The 27,802-nt window shown below is 39.7% G+C and overlaps 1 protein-coding gene across 1 annotated transcript; it reads right to left on the reverse strand.

Moving 5' to 3' along the window:
- Positions 1 to 420: 420 nt before the first annotated feature.
- On the reverse strand, positions 421 to 27,032 carry SLC9A8 (solute carrier family 9 member A8; the record flags this gene model as incomplete). The annotated part of the gene is made up of 18 exons (XM_080628123.1): positions 421 to 589; positions 1,889 to 2,035; positions 3,086 to 3,306; positions 3,734 to 3,845; positions 5,206 to 5,288; positions 6,759 to 6,875; positions 9,024 to 9,129; positions 10,995 to 11,133; positions 12,399 to 12,542; positions 13,720 to 13,754; positions 14,427 to 14,528; positions 15,441 to 15,524; positions 18,829 to 18,887; positions 23,168 to 23,248; positions 25,889 to 26,067; positions 26,429 to 26,617; positions 26,680 to 26,847; positions 26,887 to 27,032. The coding sequence occupies 18 exons, from the start codon at positions 27,030 to 27,032 to the stop codon at positions 482 to 484; spliced, it is 2,220 nt and encodes a 739-aa protein (XP_080484249.1). The 3' UTR covers positions 421 to 481.
- Positions 27,033 to 27,802: the final 770 nt, after the last annotated feature.

Below are 27,802 nucleotides of genomic sequence, written 5' to 3' on the forward strand. Positions count from 1 at the left end.
TCAGATTCCCTTAGTAGTGCTGAAACATTCACAGTATAAACTGTCAAGATTCTCCATGCTGTGAATGAATATATATATATATATAAAAAGTAAAGTGCAATTCATTCTGTTTTGCAGAGTCATATGTGGCTCTGTGCTTCAGCATATGTTTACAACAGATTTCGTAATAGGAAGACAATCCCCCCATTAAACAATGTGATCTTTTCATGGCAGATGTTCTTGCTTTTCAATAGGCTGCATTAAACTTGCTATGCTGTAAAACTTGAATGAAAGGTTCTTCATTCACTCCAGTGTCTCACACTTATGGTTTCCATCACTGACAAGTAATATCAAGCACAGTAGATCTGTGGTTTTATACCTAAACCTGTAGCACAAGACGTCTGAAATCAGAAGGTTCATTCTCAGCTTTTGTGCAGCCAGACTCTTGATCCTTAAACCCTCTTTCTAATGATCTAAACTCATTGCACTCCTGCCTGGTGTTCTATAGCAGCTCTTGCTCATCATCTTCAGATCCTGAGGGTCCTTGTCGTACCTCTTCATACCACTTGTTTGTGAGGGTTTTCATCTGTATGCGCCCATGATGCAAGTCCTGAGGCAAAAGCAAACCAGAACAGTTTGTTACTTAGCTACAATACTACTGCTTTAGAGCGAAAGAGAAAGACTAGTCTAGCATATTCCTTAGGAATTAATCCACTCCTGGTCTCTAAGCATGCAAAGCAATTCTGTTTCAGACTTGAAAATACTCATCAAGTGTTCAGTCAGTAATTATCGCCACAGATGCTATTTTTGGTGACAGATATTTTTATACCTGTGTTTTCTACACAGTCCTGCTCTGTGGGTTTCAACAACCCTGATGCTGCCTACACAGCCTGGCTCCGAATCTCACTCCTTTCTGCATGTTCCCAGGGCCAGTGGGATGCTTGCGGCCTGCTCTGGTGATTCATGTACTTACGTTTCTAGCCTTTGGTTGCAATCTGGATGGCAGCCTATGCTTCTGGCTACCAACTACGAATCAGATGCTTACTCTGGTTTCATGATTCCCTTTTGGTTTTGCAAAAAATGCCTTTAGCTTTTGTGGGAAAGTGCTGAAAATGTTCTTTTGAAAAGAAAGGTACAAAACAAGAGGAAAAATAGCATGTTTGGGAAGTCTAGGATGATGGAATGTGCACACTTCACACAAATTTATCAACTCCACAGCAAAAATGCTTAATTCTATGGCAAACTGGAAAAACAGTGGGAAAAAAACCCCCAAACCAGTGTGGCTAAGGAGCCTCAGGTTTCTGAGGCATGAGAGTGAAAATGGCAGAGTATTTACACCTCTCAGAGCCACTCTAGTGTTAAGTTACATGTTGAGTCTGGTGTCATTTTGCATTTGCAGCTTCAAAGTCTCAGTCTCCCAGTGAAGAAGTCTTCTTAAAGGTGAAGGCTGCAATGCTGTTGTGTATTTCCTAGATATAACCTGCACTCTGCAGACAAATCCCAGCTCCAGAATGCACAGGACCATGTACAGTAAAAGGCAGCAACTTTGCATGACAGCACTTGAAAAGCAATGTGTGAGTGGCAGCAGCTTTTCTAGCAAGCAGTAATAACTAGTAACTCCTGATACTGTTCATGGCACTCTGCAAGATTAAAGGCAATAAATCCATACACGTTTTAAAGTTCAACTGTGGTAGCCCTGAGAGATGCTCATTTAATCCAACCTGCAATTTTGCAGTGCAGCTTTTCATTACAGCTGCTCTATATATACACAAGTAATATATTAGGTGGCTTCCTCTTCCCACCTAATGTACAAGTTGCACAGCTACACTATGAGCTTTGAATGGTACAGAGTGAAATGACAACCACACTACCACAGGTTCTTTTCTCCTAGAAAACAGGAAAAACTTACCTCTTGTGTGAGTCTTCTGGTAAAGAAAGGGTTCAAATACTTGGCATCAAGCCACATAAACCCTTTGAGGTCCTGGCGTTTTATGTACTGGGCTTCATACTCCTCCTCCGTGAGCTCTGATAAATGTTCGGATTCTATGGTGTTTCCCTGGAAAGATCACAAATATTGGAGTAACATGAGAAATGCTGCAGTCATCCCTTTGGCTTGCTCAGCCCTCTGCTCTGTGCTCTCCCTTCTCACAACTGTTTCCCATGCTGGAACAACATGGAAATTATCACCCCAGCCTACCAGGGCTTATAGCTATACAAATCTGTCCAGCTGCTGATTCCCAGAGCCACTTAGCTTCTCTTTTCATGCTGAAAGGTAAAAGGCCTCAAATGTTCCACGTTCTGTATTCCTGCTACTGCTGAGAACAGATTTCTAGTGTGCAGGTTTTCTCTTGTGAGCTGAACAATGATTTTATCCAGCAAGCCACACTAATGTCATTGTTTTACTGAAAACAAGCCCTGTGTCAGAACACACCCTATCCCTATCCCTGTGCTCCTCCTATACATACCTCCCTGCATGGGCAAAGTAAGACAGTTCTGAAGACTGCAAGCTTTTTGAAACCTCATGCCAGGAGGAGCTGTTTTTCAGATCCTACAGAACAATCCCCCTGTGTGTAGTTAGATGGTTTGGGGAAAACCAGGAAAATGCTCTGGGATACTTTGTGTATTGCAGTCTTTTGCACATGAGGTTTCACACTGGCTGTTAAGTTTCCTTCAGTCCTCTTGCTTAGCCGGAAATTGCTTTAGCATAAAAGGCAGTCAGAGGGGTGCTGTTGATACTACCTTCTCATGGCCTTTGCTTTGGCTTCTTCCAATTTCCATCTGCCTTTTATGATTAATTCATGACTCATGCTGTACTAGCTACTTTCCCTCTGTATATGACTCAACCCTCTATCATCTGCTTTACACTTTTGCAGGGGTTACTTCAATTTGTGTGGATAGAGTTATAATTAGACTGAGTTGAGACACTCTCCCTTCCCTTTGTCCAAACAGTTATTTTGTGTAAACAGTACCCAAGCTCTTGTCTTTGGGATATGTCAGAATTACATTGCTTGCCTTTGTCCTACCACCCTGGCTTTTTCCACTGCTTTCATTTTACTTTTTAGTAAAATAAAATCAGTGATCCTCTGAATAAAAAACCCAAACCAACCATCTTCTCAGTCTTGCTAAGATTGATGTCCTTCTTGTTCCTCTTGCGTGCTTTGGAGTCCTCAATGTCAATCAGTCTGATGAGGGGCATGGTCCCTCCTCCCAGCAGCAGAATGGTGAACAATACTATGATGATTGTTGTTGTCCCAATGAGCTGCCGCTTCTCTATTGGTTCCAAGCCCAAATGGAGGCTGAGGGCGTAGGGAATTGCTCCACGTAAACCTTATCAGAGAACAGCAAATCAATGCAGCATGAATCAACAGGTACAATGGTCCTCAGCACCATGATAGGCCAACAGGAATTCTCTATCTTTAAAAGACTTTTACAGTCCTACTATGCCCATTCATCTACCATTTGGTTACCACCCTAAAATGAGTCTAAGCTCTTCAAATACTGCCGTTTAAACTGTGACGTTGATAGACCTAGAAAGAATAGTAGACTGTTTACAGGAAAGCTTTAGTGGGCATCACCCATAGCCCTCTATCACAAAGGGGGAAAAGAACTTATCTATTGCACTTGGGTTTGAGAACAGTGCAAATGTTCAGCTGACTTGTGCTCCACAGACAGTAAACTGGTTCCTCCCCGAGTTGCCCATGCAATGAAAAAGACACATTTTTTCCAGTTCTCCATAATTTGAGCTCTAACTTACCGCTAAACCACATGATAAACATCATTTTGGGGGTGATCTTGTGATCACGGAAAAAGTTGAGTAGGTAGGAAAGTGGGAAAATGTTCACAGCTCTACCAAACAGAACAAGTACCTGAAAAACAGAAATAAAAGCAAAAGACCATTTGATGTGTTACATTCATGCAGGTCCCAGTTTCACCTTACCCTGTGCAACCTAGATGCATGTGCTCTTTTCACTTAGAAGTCTTGCAAGTAGAAGTGCTGCTACGCTAACGTGAATAAATCCCTCAGCATAGGTCAATGTGGAATTTAAGTTTTTAAACATTTTATCTGCTTAACAGAAACTAAACCAGACTTGTCACTGACAGAGAGCAGACACTACTTTACTTATAATAAATAAATGAAACCCAAGAGGCGTTCCAGGGAAACCAAGAATTACTTTGGGTAAAAGTCCTCTTCAGTTCAGCTCCTTTAATCATTCCCTTGGCGCAAAACTAAGAGGCAATAAGATATTTCTATTGTCTCCCCATGGACCAGTTCCTCAGAGGAAAAGGCCAGAAGGCAAACAAATAGCATGTAATCGAGTTCCTCAATGCTGCCCTGGGTATGGTTACAAAATATACCACACACTGAAATGATGTTTTGAGAGGGGAAAAGATGTACTTTGTATAGATGTATATCTATTGATTTAATGGCAGACAATTAACAAATACAGTGAAAACTTTAACTCAGAAAAGCAAAGGTTTTCACAAACAAGCTTTTAAGCTCCACCACAAACAGGCTTTGATAAGGTAAATATCCTAGCATTAGTCAGCAGGATCCTTGAAGGGCTGTGCTGTTTTCCTTTATGAATCACCCCAAAATCACACAATTTACATTATGCCTATGAGGGCAATGCTACATAGAAGGAAGTGTCACACCTTAGATATATATTAGATAAAGAAGTTGGGTGCAATGCAGTGAGAGCAGTTCCCCATGCTGATATGACCACCTGTGAATTGTAGGTAGCAATTCTTGCCATAAACCATAGACTAAAATGCACTAAATTGTTCTATGTGACTGGAAGTGGATTCACGTTCCCCTCTTTTGACTGTGCAAAAGAGAACGTACTTTTCATGTCTATATTACACAATTACAAAGCAATAGACGTAGGTAATCCTCATGTGAAACATAATTCAAAGTGCCAGCACATAAAGCTACACTGAAATACAGAATGAAGCAAAATGAATTAAGAATGGAGTCAAAGAATGACTACACATTAGAGAAGGTTTGAGTTAAAGGACTTCCTCTGAAGAAGGTGAACTCAGAGTGAAGAATAATCATTTAATGCTATTGGTGAGAGTTAACGTTGTGCAATACACAAAAACATAAAAGTATTTTCATTAGCCCCTATAAAACATAACTATTCTAAACCATATTAACTGTAAGTTGTTTCCCCCCACCCCAATACCAAAAATGCATCTGAAAAAAGATGGATGAAAGTAAATACCTACTATGCACCAGATGACAAAGGACATCTCAAACTTGTGAGGAAAACTAAAAATTGACAGGCCAAGAAATGCAAAAACACATGTTTCTGAAAAAGAGAAATCACATCTTAAATAAACTATTACATAAAACCTTTCCTACTCCTATTATCAGTTATTGCATGCAGTACATAAAATAGTATTTCCTGACTTCTGAATGCACAAAGTGGGCACAAATGGCATTATGCAAAAGGCCTGATTCTTCCACTTGCTGTCAGCGGACAGCACTTTAGTGTCTGCGTAGGCTTTTAATTTACTTACTGTAAATTAGTAGTAAGTATGAACAAAGGTTACAAAACCTCTTTCTAAAGACTGGAGAATTTTTAACTTGAGGAATATAGGACAAGCTGCAGAACACAAGTTACATGAGGGACTATTATGGACTTCTGTAGCTTTGAGTTGGATTCTATATAAAACTGAAATGTCAGGCACAATCTCATATCCTGCAAGTTGAACATGTTGATAAAATATTCAATTCATTAAATTCTTTTAAGTGGCAGCAGTTCATGACTTTCTTTGCAATAAAATACTGCACTGATCTAACAACCCTCATATATTCTAATAACCTCTAGAAGTGATATTGCAGATCTGAAATAGCACCACCACTGCACAATGACTACAGTAATCCAAATATTTTATTTCCACAGCATCAACCCATTACCATCAGAGAATCATAGAGTCAAGATGTTTCATCAGTTCACTGCAGCCCCAGGAAGGTAGGCTCCTTATCACGATGGCAGTTAAAAACAAGATGGTTTTGGACAGACCATAGCAGCGTAAGACACTGTTTGGTGAGACACTGGGTACTGGCTACTTAGGCCTGCATGTTCAAAACGGTATCTTAAATAACTCCTTTATAGTGACTTGACTTAATATGTGCTTTTTAGCATTTGTAATCAAGTAAGATCAAACCCTGGTGAGCTACTGTGCTCAGGTAACAAATGGTTAAGTTCAGTTTGCATCAAGGTCACTCCCTATGTTCCAAATGCATTTTCCTACGAACGATATGGAACACATTGACGAAATCCCCTAAAGAAACAAGATATATTTGTAATAAGCATGTCATTTCTTTGAAACTTTGGTTTGCAAAGGAAATGGAAAGGCTCTGGACTTTTGAGCTGCTTGTATCTCTACTTACAAAAACTTCTCAGTTTGAAGCTACTATTAAAATAATGTTAAAAAATACTGCTAAAAATCCATTTTCTAAAGCTAAAAATAGACCAAAGGACTATAAGAGTCAGAGATCTCTATCTGGTTGTCAATCTTGTGGTAAATCTTAGCAGGAGGCTGCAGGCTGGGAGAGAGAGATTTACTGTATGTTTTATCCAGTATGGCAGGAAAGGTGACTTCTGACTGCCTTCCAGTCCCCACTAGGAATTCTTCTCTTAAAGACACGTATCACTGACACACAAATGACTAAAAGAAAATTCACACCTCTGCTGCTCCCATCAGGACCACCATTTCAGGCAAATATATTTTTATACTATTAATATTCGGTATTAATAGCAGGTAGCACTTACCACACATGAAAGCAACAGTTCTCAGTGTCTGCTGCATTAAAATCTGTGTAACCGGGGACAAGTTATGGTGTGTATAGTGAGACATCACGATGCCAGAGAAGAGGATTGCCATGATACCTGCAGGTAAAAATGTGGCAGTTAACAGAAGAATAGCTTGTACTCTGCAAATATTTGTGGTTTTAGTTCTTACTAACACAAAAGCTCATGAAGCAATAAGTGGGGTTTCTGTTACTGTTGTTATTCATTACTGGTCTCATTCCACTGATTATATTAAATACTAGGAGGTCAAATATAGGTCACCTGCAAGCTAGAATAAATCCCCATTATGTCACATTTTCCCATAAAATTGAGGAACTAAAAAGCCAACTCTTGAGTGTTTGTCACTCTCCTGACAGGCAGAGTGACATCAAAAGAAGAATAAAAACAACTTAAGAATAGAGGGGCTAGAGAACTGCATGAGTCAGTTCTCCCAGGAAGTGTCCCTCTTTCCTACCTGCTCATCAGCCAGCCCCAATCACTCCACCAGAAGCAGAATGAGACGGTGTGAATACACTCCAGTATGGTGCACCACATCTGATACCATAAAAATTAGGAACAAATAACGCACACAAGTGTACCCCTGATTTTCTACCAGTCTGAGAACTGTGAAAGCTATTGAGACTTCAGGGCAAAATTCAGGGCAAAAATTACCTCTGCAGGAATCAAAGAATCATTGACTTTGGAAAAGACCTTTAAGATCACCAAGTCCAACCATAAGGAAGGTAGAGTGTGTTATGTAGGGCCTGCAAGGAATGCTACCTGCTATAGAATGCCCTTTGCCTTCAGCAGAAAGGGTCACCAAACCATCTGCTTATGTTACGACAGAGATTAGTCTCAGCTATCAACAATGGGGAAAGCCACCAAATTTTCCACTCTAGAGTTCAGTTGCCCTAATGGCATGCACAGCTTGGGCAGAGGTACAGTAACTGGTATCACAGGCCAGAACAGCTACCTCGGATTTTACTGTATTTGACAAACTTTGATTTACATTAGGGATTTTTATCATCTCCCTTGCTTCCCTGCTCTTGGTTATTTATAGGAAAATGTGAGTATCAACCTATTTTGCTAACTGCTCGAGACGTATCACAGACACTGTCAGTTATTCACTGTTCATAGGGAGCTGGGTATCTTAGAAGGAAGTTTTAAACATTTCCATGCTTGCTGCATAGAACCTGCAAAGGTTAGGATGTAGCAGCCCACTTGCAGAACAACTACAGTATTCCTTGTGAAGAAATAACAAACCAAAATTGACAATATAACCCAGAAGAAATCAACTGCAATGCAGCTCTCGGGAGGACATGTGAGATGCCTGCTTTGCCCGAAACAAGGGAAGTTTAATAGACTAGGAGTGTTTGGCTGGAGCTGTGTGCCCAGGAGTGGCACAAATAGACACAACTGGAAGGATTAGAATAGCTGAGGTACAGACAAAAGAATCCTTTGTCTGAAACCCAGAGGTGATCTGCCTAAGGTCATTAAAAGTTTAGATTTCATGAGAAGTCATTCTTGAAGGCACTTGAGAAATGAGGGAGGTTGGTTGTCTTTATAAATAAAATGACACAGAATCTTTGTCATCCTTACAGTAGCTACCTAGGAATCTTACTGTAAATTCTTTTTCACTGTATACCAACATGCAGCTGTGTTGGTTATGTAATGCAAAGGCCCTGCAATTCTGTAATATTTATCATAATTTTATATTAATAGGCAATATGAAACAGAAATGGAAAAGGCAACGTGCTGAGACCCTTTCTCACAAGGCAAAGCTTGTATTTCAACATATCAAACTACTTGTTTAGGTTTCCTATAATTTCATTCCCTTACATATGTGTTGGCCTATATACACACTCAGAGCATATAGTGGGCAGAATGGAATGCTTGCATCAAGATTATACATCTTGATTGTGTAACTACCATGATTTATAAGCCACATTTTCATATGTATAAGAACCCCAAACTCCATTGACATCAGTGAGGGTATGCTGATACACACTGTTACAGATCCATTCTAAAATACATTAGTTCACATGTAAATTTTCAGAAAGCCTGATTTCATACCTGCAGCTCATTTACAAGAAATCTAGTCCTGCTACTACTCCTCACAAACTTGTAACATTCTTATATAGTCCAAGTTGTAGAGCAAATATATCTTTTAATGCCCTCTTTGACACAAGTAATACCTACTCCCTGAATTCATCCAACAAACTTGCACATACTCATTTTGCCACTCACCTGAGAGTGAGATACCTTCTGCAAGTCCATAAGGAAGGTAAGCAAAGATAATCATCATCCCAAACTCTAGGGAGGGTGTCTTCCTTAAATCAATGTGCTTTAGCACGTATACATGTAAACGTTATGGAAAATGTAAATAGGAAAAACTCAAAGAAAAATTGAAATCTGTGTCATTCCATGACAAAACAATGATTATATGGAATGTACTGAATAGCTAATAAAGTGTACACACTGGCCTTTGCCTCAAGTATGGAAAGATTAATAATTCTTTATTAATGGAAAGGTTACTAAATTATGAGGAGTGTTTCTTATAGAAGCTACTGCTGGCAGAAGTCTATCAGAATGGCCAGACTACAGACAGAAAATATCTGCTACTGATGTATCTCTACAATACTGATAACAAGATGCCAATTGTATGGATCTAAAAGAGCCCTTTTCTCACATGTTCAGTCCTTGAAGTCTGCTCCAAAACTACTGCAGAAAAATCCATAAAGAATTATTAAATAGTAAGGACTTTTCTAAAAATAGAGGATAGCTATGAAACAGCAAATTAAATGTAAAATAGCTCTCATTTATGTTTTAACAAAAATAATGTCCTTTTGACACTCAGGACATTTAAAACTTACTTTACATTTGTAGTCATAAACGTGGATGTTTGTCAAGGGCTGCAAGAGCTGCTTTGCATCTCATGCACAGTCCTGCAGCACAGCTGCCAAGTACAAGTAGATTTTGCCTCAGACATCATTATTTGCCACATTAGGAAAGCAAGCAATCTCTTCTGGTCAGTCACTAGACTTCCAGGTACTTTCAAATGGATATGCCAGGTCTGCAATAATATTAACAGAGGAATATTCCTTCAACCGCACCCTTGCCTTAACACTTTAAAATAACCCACCTACAGTCTTTGTTAAAATTCAGAGGCTTAGATGCCTGTCACACGGAAGTCCACATTCCCTTGGGCCATGAACCAGCAGCAACCTTCAACTATATTTATCTGCTGGCAACTAATAGGAGATGCCCTTTGCTGCACTGAAATTTTGCACGCTCAGGGTAAATCCAATACTTTGAGGCACAAGTAACTGTAATAGGGCAAATAAGCTGCTTTTCCATTTGTCTCTCATTTAGATATCAGTAAAAGAAGTGTTGAACATCTGTTTCCCTCTTTTGTTGTGATGTATAGAATGATTTAAAAGTTCATGGAATCAGGCTAATGAACCAAGACAGGAAATACGTTTGCAGTTAATCAAATGCTCTATTATTGTTATTTACAAATAAAGTGCTTAAAAATATGACATGAATAATTGTTGCACAAGCCTGACACAAAAGATTACCTGCAGTGAAGTCAGTGTTAACATTAAACAAGCTCTGAAAAGTGACAAAGGTGTCCGACTTACAAAGAAACATCCTTCCTTATCTCGGGAGAGAAGCTTCTGGGTTGTTTAGCAACCACTTCATGGAAGTAGAAGAGGCAAAATATAACTCAGTGTAAATCCAGATAGAACAGGATCTGTATTCAGATGCTGAATATGATACACAGGGACAAATGAGCTGGTCTGACTCAAAAGCCCTCGGGAAAAGCAGCTTTTTTTTCCTTTTTAATGAACTGGTTTATGTATGTAAAAAAGGAGCCATATGTTTGTAAAAAGGGATCAGAACTGAAATGGAATTAATGTATTTTGAATTTACAAACCAATTACCATATTTTATAACACTCCAGTGCATATGATATAGGCGACTATACAGCATTTCAGACGTTAATTATGTTCATGAAAACTTAACGCAACTCTTAATACACACCCTTGCACACAAACACAAAACCAAAATAAACACGAGAAAACCCTTGGCCAACAAAATAATGTCGAATAGGAAATATCCACTAAAAAACGCTGGAGAAGATGGGAAAGAAAAAACACTATTAGAATGCTGAAGCTCACCAATACATGCGTATCACCAATACTTAAAAAAGGATATTAATGCGGAAATAAGACCAGTAAGTGTACCAAGCGCTGCAGAGCCAAAGAACATCTTAAGAAAGTACCCCAGTGCCTGTAGAAAGGTTTGCCATCCACTTACATCTGACATATTTTCTCTTGTCAAACCTTCTGCTGTGCTAGAGATAATTAAAAAATAAATAAATAAAAAGAAACAGTTATAAGTTCTAAGCCTAGATCCAAAAATACCAAACATCCTTTGAGAGCAACAACAAAGGCTTCCATTTCTTTGCTGCTACCACTCTTAAAAGGCTTTTACTGTGATATATATAACGAGAGGAATGTCAAAAGATGTTAAATCAAATCTCAGTGTAATCCCCGAAGGGAAACCTAATTCTGCTAAAAATCTGGAAACCCAGCATTGCTCTTCTGAAGAATCCCCAGAATGGCATAAATAGGCTATGATAATGGCCAGTATTACAAAACAGTTTTCAGACTTTGAAAAGGAAAACACGCTTTGCATGGTAAAAACTCAGGGCATGAAAAAGAAAAGACCCATCATGTGATTCTAAGAGAAGAACAAATGAACAGGAAGACTTCTCATCAAATATTTAGGCGTGGATGAGAGACAAGACGGTCACTGAAGAAAAACAAAGAAGCTCAGAGGAGGAAAGGGAAGAGATCTCTTTGAATTTCAGCCATGTATTTAATAAAAATTCCATGCAAAGACAACATGGATTCTAACTAGTGTTCCTTTTGATTGCTGTTAGCCTTCATGGTCTTCCATAAAAGAACCATGATTGTATTAAAAGCAATTAGTTAACTGAAAAATTATACTAACTTCCTTAGTCTAGCTACTCCTTCTGTACATTCATAGCCACATTCATTGACTTTAGCAATAACGTGAAGATAAAACCTATTTAACTCAGCCCAAAATAATTATCATGGGCAAAGGAGATGGATATGGGATACTGTTCTTCCCTGTGATATCCCCAACATAAATATGAAACTATTGCATGGATGTTGATGTATCCCTCCCACCTTATGTGTGACTCTGGATATAAGCCAGTAATATAGGAGACACAGCTGAGTATTTGGCAAGGTAAATATTTTTGTGCAAGCCTGAAAGGACACGTTTGTCTTCTGTTGTCAGGACCCCCAGATGGAAACAGAGCTGGTGAACATATGGACTTAGAAATCAATCAATTATCTGGGGTCAATGAGGTGCTTGAGGTAGTGGTAGTAAGACATTCCTTCTGCTTATGCAGTTGATGTTACAGATTTATTTTAACAAAGAAGGATCATACAAAATTCAGCTTTACACCAGAAATACACGATCTGTCCCAAACAGAGATGGAAGAATTACTTTACATCTGAATAACTAATTAACAGAAAATAATGCAGTCATTGTTCCCATAAACACGTGTAATTCAAATGCACTTACTTGGTCAAGACAATAGAGACTGCATCATTGAGAATGCTTTCTCCAAAAACCAACATGTTGAGTACAGGATCCACATTGAGGGCATTGAAAATGGCAATCGTAGCCACAGGGTCAACTGCAGATATTAAAGAGCCGAAGGCAAAACTGGAACACAAAACAAAAAAGAAAACTAGATGAAAGAGAAGTGTGTACCTAGTAAACTTTTATGAGCAACTAATAACAAAGGCATTATGTGTCATAGTTTCTATGCAGTGAAAAATTATGCTGTCTTCCTATTCGTAAGAATTTGAAGGGACAAAAGGGACGGTTTTGGTTTTCATTTACTGATAAACCAAAGAGAAAAGCTGTTGTCAGCTGGAAGAGATGCTGGAGAAATACCTGTCTCCCAGCTCTCAACAACAGTGTCAGTATCTTACTCCAACTAACTAAGAAAAGAGTAGAGGAATGGGAAACCAAACAACTTTACAGACACAGCCCAAACCATGTATCACACATGCATAGCGTTATGTGTTCAGGAGCATTAGAAAGGAATATTTAAAGGGAACTGCTAAAACTTCATTATTTTGGAATCCAAAGATAGACAATACAGAGTCAATGGGCCTGCTCAGCTGTGTGAAGTCAAACACTTGGAACCAAGTCAGGAAGACTTTTGCTGTTTGTGCATGTATTACTTGTTATGTTTCTTGCTTTCCACTCAATCTATTTATAGATTTTAACAGAAAACACCTGTATTGGCTATACAACAAACAAACACAGATCCCAAAAAGCTAGGAACAAATTTTATTCCTAGGTAGAGTCATGTACTCCTAGGAAACTGTTTAGAACTTTTGTCAAGTTCTTGAAAAATCTACCTTATTGAAAATGAAAAATTCTACCTTTTAAGAGAGGATTTGGACAAGGAAGTTAAGCCCTTATCATATATATTAATAATAGCAACTAACCAAAGTTATATGTTTAAACTTTAAAGGTTGTTTAAAAAACCTGCGTAAAAAGATCACTGAGCACAGAATACTATTTGGAAATAAGGGTGTAATAAATAGGTAATAATAAATATATTAGGGTTTATTAAATATTTATTTTAAATTATATACGTTTATACTTATAATCTTTATTTTATATATATTTATACTATTATAATTTAAGTAAATTTATTAAATAATAAATAAATAGGGTTTAGAAGGGTACAATCTCTTTATAAGTTTCATACATGTTGAATCTAAGCATTAACCAGAACAGCTGGCCAACTACAGTGCATTTGCTACATACAGTTATCTTAAAGAGTGCTTCATTTCACACACTACACCATTCTGCAAGAGCTTACCTGTCTGTCATGTTGAGTTTATAAATTACATCAGCCTGAAAGAATAGGCAAAACATAAAAGAAAAAGAAAAATCACAATCAACTGTGGTTTTCTGCTGCTTTTAAAAATGAAACTATTCATCAAATCCTAAGTTTGTTACAATGAAAAAAGATCACACTAGTGACATTACCCAGTCTAACAGTGATCTACTACTATTTTGGTCACCAAAATCAGGGAAGACCAGTTGGAACTGGAACAGAAAGAGATGAGCAGAGTAACTAAGGCAATCAAAGGAATGGAAATCTGAGAGGCAAAGAGGAAAGTATTAATTTTTTGGCCTACCAGAATGAAGCCTGAGAGAAAATATAATTATCTATACCTAATCAATGGGGAAACACCAAGGCAGAGAAGCAAACCAAAAATTACTGACAGAAGAACGAATAAGTTTAATACTGGAAATCAGAGGCTGGCTGTAGCGAATACAGGTTTTGGAACCACTTTCCAAGACGAAGACTAAGTAAATAAAACACAAGGCATGTCATAACTGCTTTCAACATGGATCATACTATACCTATGGAAGTGGGTATATAATATTGCATCTATGATCGCAGAGAACTGGACTTTGTATCCTAGGAATTCACTTTCACTATGTTTGTCTGCTCTTGAACAATGGACTTTCAAAGAGCAAACCAGATAAACTTAAGTGCTTCAAAGCAATAAATCTTACCTGGCCCAGGAAATAAATTCCTCCACCTACAATGAAAGCTGATATTGCAGTGCCAAATACAGAAAAGAGAGTGATGGAACCGATGTTCTGAAAAAAATTACCCTGCAATACAATAATAAAAGCAAGTAAACTAGTGAAAATAATCCGAGAGAAAAATCATGTTTGAGTTTGCATCTAAACTAGATTCTGATTCAGAACTGACAATAAAGCTCCAAGTACCCCAGGACATCCATCCACACCCTCTGCCTAAAGAGCCTGCTCTTTTGAGGAGAACAGAAATCTCTCTGATACCCAGGACAGGATGTCAGTCTGGTACCTTAACAACAAACCCTTCTCAGAGGAACAGCTGGATATTTACCAGCACTTTGACACCTTCCCCACCTGACAGAACTGTAAATTAATCCATCTATTGTAGACCAGCATGTGAAAACAGCTTGCAAACTTCCCAGCTGCTAGTCCATTTCTTAGGTTGTGATTTTTGTATGTAAAAATCTTTGGTGTTGGTACCCATTCTTGGCATTCTGCCCACTGCTCACTCCCTCTCCTGCAGCACAGCTCCAGCAGAAGCACACAGGGAGGGCCAGAACCACTTCAGGCAGGGCTAGTGCTGTGAGAAATGTCCACAGAAACACAGGCTCCCACGCAAAGGCTGAAAGCCTTGTAAACATTTTCCCCTTCTCTAGCTATGGAGTGACTCCACCTTTCCCACTTCTCATCCTACTCCTTGCCATTTTGCCTCCTTCACATCAGCTCTTGTACAATTCTGATGAGGTAAGAAACCTCTCCAACCAAGGAAAACAACCTCTGTGCAGTACCTAATACCCTGCCAATATTCAGTTAACAAGCTACATTCCCTGCATTCTAGGTTGAAGAGGCTTAAATTTTGCATTCACAATTCCCTAATGACTAATATAATGGAATTTAATGCAATTATTCTAAATGTTACAAAGATAACTAATAGGAGAATGCGTTCCAAACAAAACCTCAACATTTGAGTGTCTGGAGAGGGCTGACCTTGTGCAATGAATATCCAGATTCAAATATAATAGGTGGAAGCAAAAGCAGAAAAAACATATTTGGACGAAACATTTCTTCTTCCTGCAAAACAAAAATGAAGTATAATTTCAATGATATAATAATTATGGAAATAACATCAAATCTTCCAAAAAGGATATTGTTTAAGGAAAACAAACCCAAAAAAGAACAAAAATGTTGGAAAATGAAAATGGCATTAATCTTTCTCCTTTCTTATCACAATATAAAAGATTGAAGAATAGTAAAATACTCCAGGGCTACTACTTCTGTTGGGCTTTTTTAATCCGGTGATAGAAATCTAGGCATTACTTATTCTAAATTACTGTCTCCAAATAAACTGCATAGTAAATAGGTTATTTATGACTAAGGAAAAGCCTTGCTGTTTCTACGTAGAGTATTACCATTTTATCTCAGTCCCAAAATCCGTGAGGATTGTCAAGGAACAGTGACCTCTTGGCCACAGGCTCGAACATAATCTAGTTAACTGTGACCAAGCACAGTTCACTGGAAAACTCATCACCTGACAAGAAGAAATCAGATCACCATCTTAGTACACTTGCAGGCGAACAGGCTCAAGATACGTAATACTGTTAAGAGTCTGAGGCTTGGTTCTTCTTGGGAAATGTGCTTCATACCTGTAAATTAATGGTGCTATTCTGATGGTTCCTTTTTACCATCAGAGTGATATAAATGAAACCTACTGTGAAGTAAGACGTTATATGTTCGTGACCTTACTCTTTGTTGCCTCTCATCAATTGGCTAACACTGCTTTATGGAGCTGTACCCCCCCCAGTGGCACCTTGGGCTTTTTCTACTGGCAGACTAAGCACAGAAAGTAGATTAATCACAGCCTCTCTCTTTACCCACTAGGTTCCCTCCCAGTCCCCTCAGTTCTGAATACAGCAGAACTTGTCACCTTTGTAGGCAAGGATTACTTTGTTTAAAGCCAGGTTAAACAGCTGATTGTTCTGTTAAAATACCAGCTTTTAAAAAAGAAGTACTCATCTCTTTAAAGCCTCATTCCTGTGTGTACCAGTGATAATCATCTTAAAGGATTTGGGGGACTTAGAAAATAAAACTCATCCTTTATATAGAAATGCTCTAGCCTGATATTCTGTATGCACAATTCCATGTATCACTGGCTAACACCACCTCAATTCCATCCATACAGTAACTGTGCTAGAACAAAAATTCCACATCATTAATTACACTGTTTAAAAGCTCCTGAAAGCAAATTTGGACAAGGAGGTGAGAAATGATGAAAAGGAAGGACTTTATTTGTGCTGCACTGAAGCAGAGACCAGGAAAGTAAACCACAAGGACTGAATTATCTGCCATGATAGCAAGAATCATCAGCAAGTACAAGGTCTGCTGAAGACTTAGGAAGGCATGACTGCTAGAAATAACATTACAAATGTCTTAGGGCAGGGATATGTTTCAAGATTTGCTTTGTACACGGATATAGGCTGCAGTTAAATATTCTATTTTTCTTTTCCCGTATCAGATACATAAAAATTATCTAGTATATTTAAGCATTTAAAACCATTTTATAAAGTGCATAATAATTATTGACTAGAAGATTTCACATCTGAAATTGATAGCCTATGTTAAAACCTAACCTTTAGTACAGTGAAAGTAACTAAGCAAATAATAATGTGGTAATTGTGACCCTTTACCTTAGCTGATAACATGAGCAACCAGTCACAGCATCCCCAAGTGCCTCCCAAGATTTGACCAATGCTTACCAGAAATAAACTACATACTTCACTAGCTATGATCAATATTTCCTGTGTTTATAGAATCAGTGCTCAAAACAGAGAAACTTTAAGCTTTTTGGTTTTCCCTGCATATATGATTATTTTCAGACTGTTTTATTTAACCAATACCAAGCTATTGTAAAATGCTGATTTTGTGGCTGCCTAACCAACTTTCAGTTTTAAGTCCAATCCAGTGTCCTGGGTTCAGCAGTAGCAGTCACATTTTCTCCTTCTTAGTAGCTGGTGCAGCGCTGTGGTTTTGACTTTTGGCCTGGGGACAGTACTGATAAAGCCGATCTTTTCAGTTGCTGGTCAGAATGTTTACCCTGACCAAGGACTTTGTGAGTCTCATGCTCTGCCAGGGAGGAGGGGAAGCTGGGAGGAAGCAGGGACAGGACACCTGACCCAAACTAGCCAAAGAGGTATTCCATACCACAGCACATCATGCCCGGGGATGTAACTGGGAGGTACCTGGAAGGGCACTCTATGGTCAGTCGGGCTCATTTTTCGGTGGGTGGTATCGTATTCTCTTCCCTTGTTATTTCCCTTATCATTATTATTATTGGTGGTAGCAGTAGTGATTTGTGTAATACCTTAGTTACTGGACTGTTTTTATCTCAACCCATGGGAGTTACATTCTTTTGATTCTCCTCCCCATCCCTCTGGGAGGGGGTGGGGGGGAGTAGAAACCGCGTGGCTGACTTGCCGACTGGCTTAAACCACGACATCCAGTTAACACAAATCAGGAATGAAAAACACACTAACTAGTGCACCACCCACTGTTTCTAATAAGTAAACATGTAAAAATGCAATATCACTACATAACTCTTGAACTATGTAATCACTTAAACGAATGAACACAGAATTAGTGTAGTTATTTGACAAAAAAAAAGTATAATATGTAATTTAAAAGCTACACCTCATTGAAAATCTATTCATTTTAATGTATTTCAACTAAGGAAAGGAAAAAAAGATCTTCCTCTAGGGAAATAACTGCCAAGAAATGCTGAGCTGCAAGCTAGGATTAAAATTCACTACTCAGCCCAAGATTCTCAGCTTGCTAATATAAATCCTGTTTAAAACTGGTAATTCAAATCCCTGTGATTTCAATCAGTTCACTGATCTAATCCTAATAAACTGTTTGATCCTGTGAAACAAAATCACAATTTAAATACTGCAAGATTTTAAATTAAAGCAGGAATAGTGAAGAGTTCATTGCTTTGGTGATGTGGTGGTGTTTTCCTATGAAAATTAACTCCAAAAGGAGGAAGAGCATTAAATACAGTCAAAAAGTACACAAGACAAATAACTGAATTACTATATTTTTTACTGTAACTGATCCCAAAAATGCCCATTGCCTTCTTCTATCATGTGTCTGAATAGGAACAGATTTGGTACCTTAAAAAGTGTTACTCAGGGAAAAAAATATTGTGTAGAAAATGTTCAGCAGCATCAGGACCTCAAATTGGCTGTGTTTATTAGTTAAAAAAAGCCCAAGCCGTGGTATCAAGTATCATGTACTTAAGTTTACGGAAATTGCATCTAAAGAAACTAATATTACAGTCAAGGACTGTTCTAGTTTAATTAAAAATTAATCGCTTCAAATGTACCTTCCAGTTGGCCAGCTTTTGAGCCTCTATGATTTTTATGAAAGCTCCCATAAGGATACCTAGGAGAGAATGAGATAACATGCTGAAACATTCACAAAACACAACACTGTTCATTGACTCTTCATCAACAATGCCTTAAAACTGAAAACAAGACAAAACATAAAGCGACAAGCTTTTCATTCCTAAATCACAGAAAGACAAAGTTGTTTTGGGTCTGATATACGACAGTTTCCAATATGTTACGTAATCCCATAGCTTTCCTGCACAAAAGACTGTCACTTGGGATATCCAAATACTGAACATGTGTATTGAGAGTGCTGGGTTCATTGGTTTATAAAGGTAACAGGTTTAACTAGTCAAAAAAAATGCTACTCAACTGAGCTGCATTCAAATCAAATTCCACCTTTCTTAAAGAATCAGGAAGTTATGAGTTAGATATCTGTGTGACAGCACAAACCCTTCATTGTCACTTCAATGCTATGTGCAGCACTAACACAGTTTAAGTGAAATCAGTCTTCTCCACAGATGTGAATTTTGTCTCAATGAAGTCATAGCACTTACTGGCAATGAAGTAGGCAGCAAATTCTGTTTGAGGTGGAGACACTGTCAAGAACTGTTTCCCAAATGAATCACACATCTTTTAAGTCATGTAGAAATAATCATTTGAGTATAAAAGAATTTTATCAAGGGTGCTACAAACTCAATGATTAAACATTATCTTGCTCTTTCCTCCTATACATCTTCAGGTACGTCAAAAATGCCAAAATAACAAGATTTCTTCTGGAAGTCACAAAGAGAATTCATGAACTGTCATTAATTGCTTTCAAGGAGTTATGAGTAATTTCTCTTTAGTCAGATTCCAGATCTGTGTTTTTTATTTACGGAGACTTCATAGTCAAACACTTGGATGTAGAAATGAATACAATGAATGAAAGGCAAAAAGTGACTGAGAAGTTTAAAGTACGCTTTTCTGAAACTCATGTTTTTATCCTCTCATGCTGTAGCTATCACAAGAGTCTTACAAATAGCATCACGTGGATTACTCCTGATGCATGTGTCATACACACAAAGCCATGAGGCTTAAGCCTTCTTTCATACAAAAATATGTGAAAGCATTGGTCCCAGAGGATAGAAATAGTTGTTCCATGAAATCATTTACATGGAAAGGAAGAGCAAAACAAAAATGTAGGAACATCAAAGATCTGCTGTTCTTTAAAGGAGGACAGAATGCAGATACAGCCACTCACACACCATATAAACACAGGTCTCAGTACGAACAGTCAGGCTTTCCATTCTGGGATGGAAGCTGTGTTAGAAGCCAAGGACTAGAACATTACTAGTTTTTGCAGAGCAGCAACTACTTTTATCACTTAACAGGAAGTTTATGTGGGGAGAAAACAAACCACAACAACCAGAGCCTACATCTGAAAGCAGAGACTTAAGGAAGTGTATTTCCTGAAGAAACTTTTGGTATTTTATGAATTAGTACCAAAAGCCCTCACATGAAACTATGTTTAGAGAGGATTTAAAAGAAAGGAGAATCCCTCAGCTCACTTCTGCTGACATGGAAGGGCTCCAATGTGACTTTGTGGAATTGGACCCCTGTGAGTAGGCCAGCTGTGGCCTGTGGGCTACAAGCTGGGCATTCCTATCCTGTGAGCTCGAGAGGCTTAACCAAAGGGCTGCTATCAATCTCTTATTTGGAGTAAGAGTTAATCACAAGCTGAACCTAACAACAGCGTAACAGGCAGATGAGGTCCCTTCATTATATCAAAAGTTAAATGAATATAAAAAGTAAGGCAACACCAGAGGTTAAGGGAAAAGGATGAGCCTGAGTCATACAAACTTACACCTTTACATAGCACAAGTTATTTCTACCTGCATATAACACAACAGTACTACTAAACCGATTATGCTAAGCAAAGTCATGACAGAGCTGCACAAAACAATGCCTCACCAAGAGGGTTTAACAGCAGCAGAAACCTGTCCCACACATTGTTACAAACTGCTCTTCTTTTATTACTAGAATTACTATTCTTATTACTGAGTACAGTTTCTGTTCAGCTGGCTCCATCTATTAAATCCGGTAGATCAGTTCTGCCAACGGCCTAATCGTAAAGCTAAGTCTGTAAGAGTTAATCTAAGCCTCATTCTTTGGAAAATGTTACAGGAATTCTCTTATTACAACCAACCTTTATTTTCCCTGAGAACATGCTAAAACTCAGTAACAAATCAAAGCGAAAAACTGTTCTGGCAACTATTTTTACCAATAAAATTCCAGTAACTTTTAAGGACAAAGATCAAAATCCAGCGTAAAAGAATAGACTCTCTCCCTGTCCACCAGGGGAGTAACATGCCCTAGAAACCCTAAACCTAAAGCTTCTGAGCAGCTTAGACAATGGGAGGAAACACAGCTGTGAAAATCATACTTAACTTCTCTGCTGCCATATTTATTAGCCTTCAACAACTGCCTGAGAACATTTGCTTAATCTATTAGTCAAAATAGGACACACTTCACTTCTGGCACTGCTAACAAAACTGGATACTTGAAACTCAAGCAGTGCTCTTGCAGCTGTGTAGATCATTACCAGTAACAGGCTCACTGACCAGCAATTAGCTGGCAATTCCAATGATTATAGGGATACCAAGTCTTGTCAACAGAGCTGACGGTAGTTTAAATATGACTGAGTCAATAAACTAAATAAATAAAGCTTAACTGACATAGGACATCTGTTAGTTGGGCTGCTACTGGGTATAACACTCTCTTCACTTAGCGGAATTGCATTTGCTGGTATCATCTCATCTGATTTAGGAGATAGACTACAGCTATGCTGTGCTACACACTGAAAACCAAACCTGTTAACACCCTTTACCTGGATTTTTGTGTACAAAGAGGAAGGATACTGAAGGGAGGGTAATGCCCTTTTGGAACCCTTCAAGACACTGGAAGATGTACTGTACAAGACATCTCACCTGTCTGCAGCAATAATGTAAGAATGGAAGGAGAGAGAAGTGTGTCAATTAGTGAATCAAACACCACACAGTCTCTGAAGTCAGGATGATCTGCAGCAGCTCTAATCTTTCTATGTCATACTGTGGTACACAGAAGCATAAATGCACAGAAGCTTGGTGGATGCTGCTCCTATAGAGGTAACGTGTGAGTGCAATGCCCAGGAAATCCGTATCAGCACTACAGATTTCTTACAAGCCTATTAGTTTTTTAGCTGTAGAGAAATATCAGAACTTCGATATGGCCTTGCAAGTTAATGTCTCTTTAAGCTTCAATACATTCTAGTAATGTGGTATGGTCTGTGTCACATTTATCTGAAAATTCAGAGAGTTCAGCTTGCAGGAAAATATGGTTTTCTTTCTGCTAAGTAACAGGTCTAAGATTTTCTCAATTTGTGTGAAAATACAGTAAAGAAATGTGAGAGAAGGTACCAGCAAAGCCCAGGAGAAAGTAGAGAAATCTACCTGCTCAACAAGTATTACGCTGCTTCACATTACATTAGGATTAAAGCTAAGCATCTTTCTCTTTTTGTTGTATTTTTAGAGCGGCTGTCAGTGGAAGTGCCTCTAGTAATAGAAGCAAAAATATCACAGATTCTTGCAAACAAGTTAGAAACAGCTGAAAAATTGCTGTTGGGATTTGTTAGACCAAGTTCTTAAAACATTATGTTAGACAGTATGCTGAGAAAATTATAAATGCATTTGGCCTGATTTCCTCCTCATTTACACATTTATAAATCAGGAGCAACAACATACAAACAAATGAAATTACCCTAATATAAAACTACAGGCTCAGGAATACTCCAAATTTAATTCAAATTAAGTAAGCACTTGATCTTCATTAAGGGTGGCATTCTTGTAGCTAAAGGCATACGAAGAGCTCTTGTCACAGTACTACAGGGACAGTTAAGTATCTGGCAGTCGAGGTGAGTTTTCAGGATACAATTACAGTCCCCAGTCAGATTAAAATAACATAATCAGACGTACTGCTACTGCAACTAATACAAACACGTTCTATTTCAAAGAGAAGGCCAGACTCTTGCTGCCAGGGAATGCTGAAGTATCTTATCCTACAGTGGATAGCCAACAATAGAGGAAGCTGCCAAAGTAGTTAGGTAGTGACATCCCTATGTGTCATTTTACCGAGCCAGTCTGCACTTGGTTTCTTCCATGAATTTAATTCTGTGAATCGGTTGTTTTCTTCACTGCATCCTGTTTGCTGCATCTTTCTAGTGATGGTTAGCACATAACAAAGCATTACTTCATGTAGAGATTACTGAGAATCCCTGAACTAATACAAATACAATAGAAAAATGTCATGGTTACTCACCTAAAGAGACAACAGCCACACTCTCTGGCAAAAAATGAAGTCGGTATTTTATCAGTAAATGCACCAATATGATGCAGATAGCTGTGAGGGAAAAAATAAATTGTAAATTTAGAAGTGTTAGAAGAGAATAAAATATACTTTTAAGTAGTATTTCTAAAATACATGCAGCAAAACTTCTCATGATTTAGTAGAAACCCACTAATGCAAGTAAACAAATTTTAGTTCAAGCCTAGCTCTCACTGAAGGACGTAAATGGATCTACAAATGACAGAATAAATAAGGCAAATTTTAGGACTTAAAATTACCTTCTAGAATTACCAGTATTACTACATTTAGAGCACAACTCAGCCGACAAGAAAACCACTGTTTTAATAGGGGTTTTGTAAACAGTTCATATTTTGTAAATAAAACACATACGTACATATGGCCTCAATCAGAATTTCAAAGCTATACACTTTCACATCAGAGTCCCTCTGAGCAGATGGCCTTTACCCAAATGGATAATCACAGAATCAGAAAAATCACATTGGAAGAGATCTCTCAAGGTCATCTAGCCCAACTTCCTCCTAAAGCAGGGCTGACTTCAGCTTACTGGAGCTTCTCTTAGTGATTTAGTTTAACAGCTCCTTCTAGTTAACCAAAACCAAACAGCCACTTGCAAATGGTTTAGAAAATGTACAGTGTCACAAACAAGTACAAGCCTCCTAAATACAAGTATTGCTTTTAGTTGTCCTACTCTCCAATACACTGCTAGGGAATGTGTATTGCACTGATGCCTGCATTCTCCCACTTGTTATCTTGTACTCCAAGTTCATACAAAACATAGTGAGCATATAATTGAAGAGCACATGAATAGATGGACTGGCTTACAAACTGAGCAAGGACTATGAAAAACAGTAATATTTGCTCAATTACTGGCATGTAATTTGTTCAGGGCCAAACCTTTGGGTTCAGAGTGTCAAGAAGGGATGGCTTCATTCATAAAACCTGTCAGGACTCCTTTCCCTGCATATTTACCCTACTTCCACCCCACCAATCTTTATGATATTGATCAATCAGTTCTCAAAACACCAGAATTTACAGTACAAAAATGCAGACTCAGACTGGTGTCTACTTTAAAGTGCTGAACTAGAAACTACAGCAGTTCAGACTAAGAAGCAACTCAGACATTTGGCTGCCAATCGCAATACCTTCATCATGTATCCCAAGCAAAGTTTTTAGTCACCTGTCAATCAGTATTATTGACTTTGTACCAATTTCCTGCCCATTGAATATAAAAAATACACATCTAGTAAAGACATCTAGTATTCCTGTGTTCTATTCCCCTATCTTTGGGATAGATCCATATTCAGCAGATCTAATCCCCAGCTCCTTTATACCAGCTTTTAACTACTTTGCTTTGGCAATAAAACAAAAAGCCTAAGAAGTAACTCCCACCACCATAAATATTATGGCAGCCTGATATATTCTTTAGCTGTTGATCACCGATTTCCTGTGTAAGACTGCTCAGTTTGTATCTGGCAGCATATCATCTGTTCGCAGCACTCACATGTATCAGGAGTATAAAAATCAGGCCAGAGGCTAGGAAAAGCAGTGGAAAGGCTTAAAAGAACATCTGAGAGTCCCCTTAAGAAAAAGCATAGTAAAAGCATGTCACAGAACAGAAGGGAATTCATGGATCACGTGAACATAGAGGAATAGAGGTATGGCTTTGAAAGGCAAGTGCTGTTAGAACAGATAAACCAGCCATAGAAATCTGGGGTCAGAGAATAACTCGTTACTTCAGGCACTTTATATCTGGGTCTTGGCTCTGACGCAACTCAGCTTCAGAACGGATCTGCTCCTGGGTCTATTCCAGTATAGAACATTTTAAAGGCCATTGTACAGCTCATGACATCCAGGCTTGAGAATATGGTACGCACATTTATTTTCATCCTTCCTACACTCTTAATTCAGAGATTGTGAATGGGAATAACAATGAACAATAAGCTCTTATATTTTGTTCAAGGAACTCCCCTGTCCTGGGGGTGATGCTTTTAAGATCCATTAAATTATGAGACTGGCAGAAGTAGGCTGGAACAGAGCCAAAAAAATCACAGCTCTGTTCTTAAGTCCTAGGACTACAATTTTCTCATGAATGGCCTTTTCAAAATCCACAGCACACACATATTCAGAAATCTTATTTTAATCTCAGAACTCTTCTGATCTGCTGCATTTCGTTTTGGTATTCCGTTTCTGTCCAAATTCCAATATGCCATTGATCTCTGAGAAAATATTAACCCTCTTTGAATAAAAACAGATACATCAGAAATAATCAGATGCCTTCTACTTGTTGCTCCACTTAATAATAGTTATTGTTAGGAGACAATTGTTTTTTTAACCCAAATGATTTGCAGAAGTTTCTGAATTGCTGTCAACCCCATACCTATTATTTTCTCCATTTGCTACTGGAAAGAATGACCACTTAGAAGACTAAGTGACCTGTCTGTCACAGAGAAGTCTCTCAGTGTAGCTTGCTTTGGAGGAACCTCAGCTTTCTACAGGTTTGGTTCAGGCAGTTACATACCCAACTTTCTAAATCCCTGTGCCTGTACAACATTCCACTTCATAGAGAGAAAACCCAGAGCAGAAATAAAATGCTATGATTCTGAAAGCTGACCTATGTCCTTAGATACTGCATACAATTAACAGAGATTAAAAGATTTTCAGTTCATCATTCACCTAAAACAAGAAGACTAAAAAAAATCGTCATGCCACTAGATTGCTCCTCTTGCTGTGCTTGGACTCCAGTCTGAACTGGAAGGATAGGCTTGGCAGGTGTAGGTACCACCAATTTGGTAGTAGCAGCCAGCGTGGTGTGAAGGGTGACATTGATGACTTCCTGGGTGGCATTTGCGGATCTGTCAGGATAATATAGTATGTGATTATACTGCACGGCAGCAGCACGAAGAAACAGTCTCCTAAAGACATGTACACATGGAACAATCATCAAATCATTCTGAATTTGTATTAGTGACCAACACATTAAAGCTTTTTAAAGTGGTATCTGATCACAGACAAATATTGGAAGCTCATATTCATGGAGCTGACAGGTCCTTCATGCACTGCAGACAGCAAACACTCTGCACTGCAGCTTGGGATGCAGGCAGAGCCTGGCACAGAGAATGAACTGGCCCACTTCGCCTGCCGAGCGTGACAAACCCGCCGTGTCAGGCTAAGGGCAGCCGCAGGGGTAGCGGGACTGCGCCTGCCAGGTCCTACAGAGCCGCTTCAGAGCCGGCCTCCCTTCCCGCAGCAGGATGCTCCTGGACGCCCTGCCGGGGCCCGCGCTGCACCCCACAGCCCAGGGGCTGCCGGGCTGCCCCGATGCACGTCTGACCGCCCGCAGCCCCGGGCACCGAGGGGCTGGGACACTGCCCCCGCCGCAAGCCCCTGCTGAGGGAAAAAGCCCTGCCCCGGAGCAGAAGCGCTCAGGGCAGCATGCCGATCCCCCCTCCCGCCACAGCACTCACTCCGCCATCTTGTTGTCAGCCGCCGGCTTAAACCTCGCTCCGCTCTCCAGCGGGGCGCCACTTCCGGGGCTCCGGGGTGACGGTCTAGCGGACGCGTGCTCAATCTCTATGGTACGACAGCGGTAGCGGGCTGCGCATGCGCGCACGGCGGTTCCTGCAGCCCGCGTCCTTCAAGCGGGCGCATGATGGGGGGGGGAAGGCTGTTACGTGAGCGCGGGCGCGCGCTCGCCGGACTGTCCTAGTCTGCCGGTGCGTGGCGGCGCTATGGTTTGGGGCTGCGGCGTGACGTCACCTTCCCGCGCTGCCCAAGCGGCCCCGGCATCGCTTGCTTCAGCAGCGCTGTCCGGTGCCATGTCCCTCAGCCATCATTGTCCGGTGCCGTGTCCCTCAGCCATCATTGTCCAGCTCCTTGTCCCTCAGCCATCATTGCCTGGTGCCACGTCCCTCAGCCATCATTGTCCGGTGCCGTGTCCCTCAGCCATCATTGTCCAGCTCCTTGTCCCTCAGCCATCATTGCCTGGTGCCACGTCCCTCAGCCATCATTGTCCGGTGCCATGTCCCTCAGCCATCATTGTCCAGCTCCTTGTCCCTCAGCCATCATTGTCCGGTGCCATGTCCCTCAGCCATCATTGTCCAGCTCCTTGTCCCTCAGCCATCATTGTCTGGTGTCATGTCCCTCAGCCATCATTGCCTGGTGTCATGTCCCTCAGCCATCACTTACTGACTCTGTCCCTCAGCCATTGCTGCTTGGCATATTATCCCTCAGAACCTCCATGATCCATTGACTCCCTCAGTCACCAGTGCCTTTGCACCTTGTCCTTCCCTTGCCATTGGCTGGTGGCTCACACCACTTCAGGCACCATTGCCCAGCACCTCCTTGTCCCTCCACTGCAGTCACCCAGCAGCTCCTTGTCCCTCAGTCCTGACCTGGCGGCTCCTTCCCCAACACTATTGCCTGGCTGCTTTCCCCTCAGCTGCCATCACCAGCAGCTCCTTGTCCCTCACCTGTCACTGCCTGGTGGCTCCTTCCACTGCCATCGCCCAAGTTCATAAGTAACCCCTTGTGCTTAAACAGAGCCAGAGGTCCTGGTGGCATGGAGTTATTGTGTCGAGGGTGTGCTGG

This window comes from Psittacula echo (genome assembly GCF_963264785.1).
Source record: "Psittacula echo genome assembly, chromosome: 12".
NCBI lineage: Eukaryota > Metazoa > Chordata > Aves > Psittaciformes > Psittacidae > Psittacula > Psittacula echo.